The sequence below is a fragment of the Dendropsophus ebraccatus genome, chromosome 9 (genome assembly GCF_027789765.1).
Source record: "Dendropsophus ebraccatus isolate aDenEbr1 chromosome 9, aDenEbr1.pat, whole genome shotgun sequence".
Taxonomy (NCBI): domain Eukaryota; kingdom Metazoa; phylum Chordata; class Amphibia; order Anura; family Hylidae; genus Dendropsophus; species Dendropsophus ebraccatus.
The window spans coordinates 19,990,093-19,995,776 of NC_091462.1; the positions used below are offsets into that span (position 1 = coordinate 19,990,093).

General features: G+C 44.2%; 1 protein-coding gene across 1 annotated transcript; it reads left to right on the plus strand.

The window, feature by feature from the left end:
• Positions 1-3,473: 3,473 nt before the first annotated feature.
• On the plus strand, positions 3,474-5,484 carry LOC138801756 (hemoglobin heart muscle subunit alpha-type-like). Its single transcript, XM_069984852.1, has 3 exons — positions 3,474-3,568; positions 4,375-4,558; positions 5,374-5,484. The coding sequence occupies exons 1-3, from the start codon at positions 3,474-3,476 to the stop codon at positions 5,482-5,484; spliced, it is 390 nt and encodes a 129-aa protein (XP_069840953.1).
• The last annotated feature ends 200 nt before the right edge of the window (positions 5,485-5,684 follow it).

Sequence of the window (5,684 nt, forward strand, 5' to 3'; positions counted from 1 at the left end):
TTCCTGTCCTTAGTCCTTGTCCCTATCCTTGCCCGCTGCCTTCCCATTGTTCCTGAGTCCTGTCCGCCACCTGCGAGCACGCCTTCTGTCCTATGCCTGCGCGATCTCCTGCCTACTGCTCCTGCCACGCCTCGCCTGCCGTCACCAGCAACCAAGCCAGGGGTAGCGACCTGGGGGTCGCCTGTCGCAGCAAGTCCATCCCGCCTTGCGGCGGGCTCTGGTGAAAACCAGCTGCCCCTTAGACTCCGCTCCCTGGTGAGGTTAGTGCCATCGCTGGTGACGGTCCAGTGGATCCACTACTCCAGGCGTTACATGGATGTCACGTGACTGTGCCCTGCTTCCATGGTAACACCAATGGTCATCGAGCTTTTGGCTGGGGTTACATGTGACTTCCTGTGCTCCTGGTCTTGTCCTCCACCTTCAGGAGACAAGTGTGTCCGTTCTCTCTCCCTGCTAAGAGAGAGGCCTCTGTGTGCTCTGCTGCTCCAGTCCACTGGCTGTGTTCCTGTCTCAAGTCTCAAGATTCTCATCTGGGTGTCGATTCTTCAGTCATTCTTCAATTCCTCTCTTCATCATCTCCTCAAATCATCAACAGCAAGTATTTCATTCAAGTCTCATTCCACCCAGCATCTCAGCTTCAGTTTCACTACTACTCCCATCATTCAGCACGCTACTCTCACAGCCTATTGCAGCATCACCCATTACTCTGCTTTATCCAAGATTGCCTTATTCCCGGTTGCATCCGGAGAGACTGTTACTACTAGTTACCACCGTTACAATAAATATACAACTACCGATGTTTCTGAACCTTGGCATTGGTGTGTTCATTGGTGCCCTGACTAAGGACAACGAAGAATCGCACGCCCAGTATTCCCGCATGGTTAGGAGCCCGGTTTCCAGCTGTATCACCCTCGTGCCTACACCGTGACCACACTACATCCTACAGCTGCCCCGGTTCCTGCACCCTCCCAACATCTGAACTGCGGAAGTGGCCCCCAGGGGCCAGGGCGTAGCATAGAGATTACAGTAAACTGTGTGGTATTACAGGTAGAGAATACAGCGTGCTGTGTGGTGTTACAGGTAGAGAATACAGCATGCTATGTGGTGTTACAGGTAGAGAATACAGCGTGCTGTGTGGTGTTACAGATAGAGAATACAGCGTGCTGTGTGGTGTTACAGGTAGAGAATACAGTACTGTGTGGTATTACAGGTAGAGAATACAGCGTGCTGTGTGGTGTTACAGGTAGAGAGTACAGAGTGCTGTGTGGTATTACAGGTAGAGAATACAGCGTGCTGTGTGGTGTTACAGTTAGAGAATACAGCGTGCTGTGTGGTGTTACAGATAGAGAATACAGCGTGCTATATGGGGTTTTACAGGTAGAAAATACAGTGTGCTGTGTAGATGGGACCACAATGAAATGATAAAGTACTGCAATAATTTCAGTAACACAATGAAAGCGCAATGTGTGAACACAGCCTAGATGTTCTGCAACAAATTTGGGCGGGAAATAGGCAGAGTGGAGGACTGTGATGAACAGCTAAGGGAAAGCAATGTATTCTGGAACCTGTAGTACTGTGCACAAAAACTCAACCAGGAAGTAAAACCACAAAAAAATGGATTCTTGGTACATTCAAAACTGTGATAGATAGGTAGGTAATGCTATTTGCTTTTGCAGAAGGTTAATTTTTTTTTACCTCTACCTGGAGTTCCCCTTTAATTACTATATGGGGTTAGAGGGATCTAACTACTACATGGGGGCACAGAAGGTCTAGGGGCTATATAGAGACAGAGTGCTCTAACTACCATATTGAGGCACAGAGAAGAAGTCTTACTATTATATAGAGACAGAGGGTACTAACTGCTATATGTAATCACTTATACGGTGTGCAGAGACTGTGTACTACTTGTATCTGCCTCCATATGGGTAAGTATATGGGAAGATACTGGTCTTTGTATAGTGGAAGTTCTGTAGTAATGGTATGGGGGTATAAATCACTGTGGTGATATTTGTTATATAACCATGATAGGTGATGTGGATATGGGGGTATGGCTTTAGGGTGCTTGGTACATTGCCATGAATGTCCCTCTTTCATCCCACTAAAAGTTGGAGGTATGAATATAGTAGTTTGAGAAGTTGGCTTGTCTGGGTTCACACTTGAGAATCACTGCTGTTAGTAGGTAGACTATAGAAACACTGGATGAGACTGTAAACACTGAACAGTTCAGTTACTGAAGAATAGTTTTGGTAACTTGAAAGAACAGGTGGACTACCTTAAGTGGGACCTATCCAGTTAGTACAGCGCTGTAGGGGCTCATTGCCAATAAACTTTAAGAACAACCTGTACTCAAAGCTATGATGATCCATCTATGGCTGGGCACAGAGTGACACGTCCAGTAGCAGTGGCGTAGCTATGGGGGTCGTAGCTATAGGGGTCACCCCCCTTGCCACTTGTCTCTTTAAGCATACCTAGAAGCTGCGGCCATGCAGCTTCTCGGGATGCACATATCGCTTTGATGTTCCGCCCGCACAGTGAGCGAGCTGAACATTAAAGCGAGCAGGAGCAGGACCTGTCAGCGTCCTGCTCCTGCATTCCCTCCCATAGGCTGCCGGCACTTCATACCAGCAGCCTATGGGACATGGGACGTGACCTCTCCGGCAGGCGTGATGACGTGAGGTCACCACACAGCACCGATAAGGTATGTTTTTTGTTTTTTTTTTAGGGGCACCTCTGGGGGCATTATTAGTTCATTATAGTCCATTCCTGGCTTTGGCTTCAAAAATCTGTAAGATAAATCTCTCTGTGTAAAGGCACTCTTCGTCCACACTACATTTTTGTAATTGTTTTTTTCATCTGTTTTTGCACACAAAAAAAAGAAAAAAACGATTGAAAAACAAATGCATTTGTGTGCATCCATTTTGAGCATTTTTTTCCACTGACATCAATTATAAAAAAATAAAAAAAACGACTGAATAGCTTTTTTTTATCATACACAAAAACGAAGGTGACCTTATTTTTGTGTATGTTAAAAAAAAACAGATGCGTTTTAATCAGTTTTTTTTTATAATGGAAGTCAATGGAAAAACAAATCAAAACGGATGCACACAAATGCCTCAATTTTTCCATCTGCTTTTCTATCCATTTTTGCAAAAAAAAAAACATAATGTGAACCCATCCTCAGTTTATCCAACATAAGCCCTCCAGCTGTTTTAAAACTACATTTGGCATGATGAGAATTGTTAGTTTGCAGCAGTTGGGGGAAGCCAATGTTATTTGGAAGACTCCGGTCCTGGGAGACATCAGCCAAACCGGGTTATGGGAGAGATCCTGTATGATCCCAAGTGCGCTGGTCACATGACCCAATCAGCCACCGTTACTCCATACATAAGGGAGCTGATAGAGTCTGGGGGAATCAGGGCAGATTGGTCATTGTGTCTGGTACTGGGTGAGGAGCAGACATATCACATAACACTATGGCTCTATCCAATGATGAGGTGACGGCTTTGCTCGCTATATTTGCAGGGATTGAGCCGGACTTTTGTTCCATTGGGTTTACAGCACTGCAGGAGTAAGTATCTGATATGGTGGGGGTCTATAGAAAGATTGGGGGGGGGGGGTTGTCTGTTCCTTTCTTGTTATTAAAGTCCATAATGTGAAGGTTTTAATCAGTCAGGTGTCTGTATTCTAAAACTTGTGTTTGTAAAACTTGATTAACTTCTGTAAAACTTGATTAATATGGAAGTTGAGAGGGTTTTTTTTTTTTTTCTTGAGCCCACTCTAGATACATGGGGGAGAGTCAAAAACTTACACATCACTTTTTGCAAAAAGTAAGGCTGGGTTCAAACTGTGGGTGCACAAGTTTTTGCAGTGGATTTTTTTTTTTTTTTTTTTCATTTTTTGCAAAAACAGATGAAAATGGATGGGTGCATTGGCATTTTTTTTTTTTGTTTTATAATGGAATTAAATGGAAAACTGGTTTTGTTTTAATGGACACAAATGAGTTTGTCTACGTTTTTGTGTACATTAACAAAAATGGATACGTTTTTTAAAAAACTGGTATTCAATGGAAAAATGAATGCACACACATGCATCCATATATTTTTTTTCATGTTTGCAAAAATGTAGTGTGAACCCAGCCTAACTTGTTTTACACTCTCCTCCTCCTCCTCTGTAGTGTATGTGGGGCTGTGCAGAAGAGGCCTGGGCTGGTGGGCTTACCCAAGAAACCTGTGTGACCTATATCTGAAACCTACCCTAGCTTAGTGTCTGAAGTAGATATCGGTGCACTGCTGTTAATCAATGCAGTAAAACACCTGTCCTAATCCCCTCCTGAATCTCTTAGTAACGTCTCCCTGAACTCTTCCCTTTCCTCAGTCTCTTCAAAGACCATCCAGAACTCCAGGAATACTTCAAAGATATGGATCTGAATAAACATGGAGGGACAGTGATGTGTTCCGCTTATGGTTATCTGAAGTGCTATGGAACTCTTCCTGAGGACTGGGCCAGACTCCAGGAGCTGCACACAAACAAGCTGAAGCTCACCGTAGAAGTCATCAAGGTGAGGAGCAGGGGATCTGCTATGGGGATCCACTGGGTTTCTTCTACAGCAGTGGTTGAGATTCCTGCTATTGATAAGTCCTCTTTAAGGGGTTATACAGGCTTGCAAAAAAAAATGGCTTTCTACCTGAAACGGCATCTCCTTAGTTTGCCTGTTGTATTGCAGCTCTGTTCCATGTAAATGAATAGAGCAGAGTTGTAATATCACAGAAGCTGGGGACAGGGGGTGGTTCTGTGTTTGCAAAACATTTACCATCCTTTCCTAAACCTAGATAACCCCTTAAAGCAGACAGGAGCCATTCAGTTGGTGAGATTTTTTAATAGGCAAACATGTCTGTGAATACAGCTAGGCTTCATTGACCTAAATAGGACTAAGCTGCAGTACCAGGCACAACCTGTAGATATGGGGGGGGGGTTGCTGCATTTGGATAAGTGCAGCCATGTTCCATGCTGGTAAAATTCTATCGTAATGACTTGTGGGATATTTTTCTGACAGAATCATGGATGGTGCAGACTACTAGTATCATATTAGTGGACACTGCAGCATTGTAAGCAATATGGGAGTAGCTAAGGGTTCTAGGTATCTCCTATAGGGGACTAGATCAGCCTGGTGCAGTAGTCTAGCACGCAAAGCTTACGGCCCTATTACACAAAGCGATTATCGGCCTTATTCTGCCGATACTGACCATTATGGCCGATAATCACTTTGTAATAGACTCAGTTGCTCTCCACATCACCCGTGTAATATTGGCTTTAGACTACTCTATCTGCCTCTCTCCTGGTCTGATTGGTAATACATTTGTCTTCTCCCTCCAGCTGCTGGCTATGTGTATAGTGGTGGTCATAGTCAGCCGGTGCCCTACGGTGGACAGGTCGGCCTTGGAGAAGTTCCTCAATGAAGTTGCTGAAAGCCTGATCATCGCCTAAAAAAAGACCCGGGATCTATGTATGTTCTGTCACTGTATTTTGTATAGAAGAATAAATATCTGCTCTGAATCAGTAAACCTGTTCTCCTGGTCTTATTGGGCTCTTGGAGTTCTAACTAGCCGGATGGCAGCTTGGTGGTTGGGAATCAGAAGTGATGGGATTATAATTTATATTTAAAGTATGACTTTGTTAGTGGAATA

Bases quoted from the DNA above. Each gene is read 5' to 3' on its own strand.
- LOC138801756 (XM_069984852.1), top strand. From the start codon at position 3,474: ATGGCTCTATCCAATGATGAGGTGACGGCTTTGCTCGCTATATTTGCA. The intron at 3,569-4,374 runs GTAAGTATCTGA...CCCTTTCCTCAG, and splicing joins GGGTTTACAGCACTGCAGGA to TCTCTTCAAAGACCATCCAG. The intron at 4,559-5,373 runs GTGAGGAGCAGG...TTCTCCCTCCAG, and splicing joins TCACCGTAGAAGTCATCAAG to CTGCTGGCTATGTGTATAGT.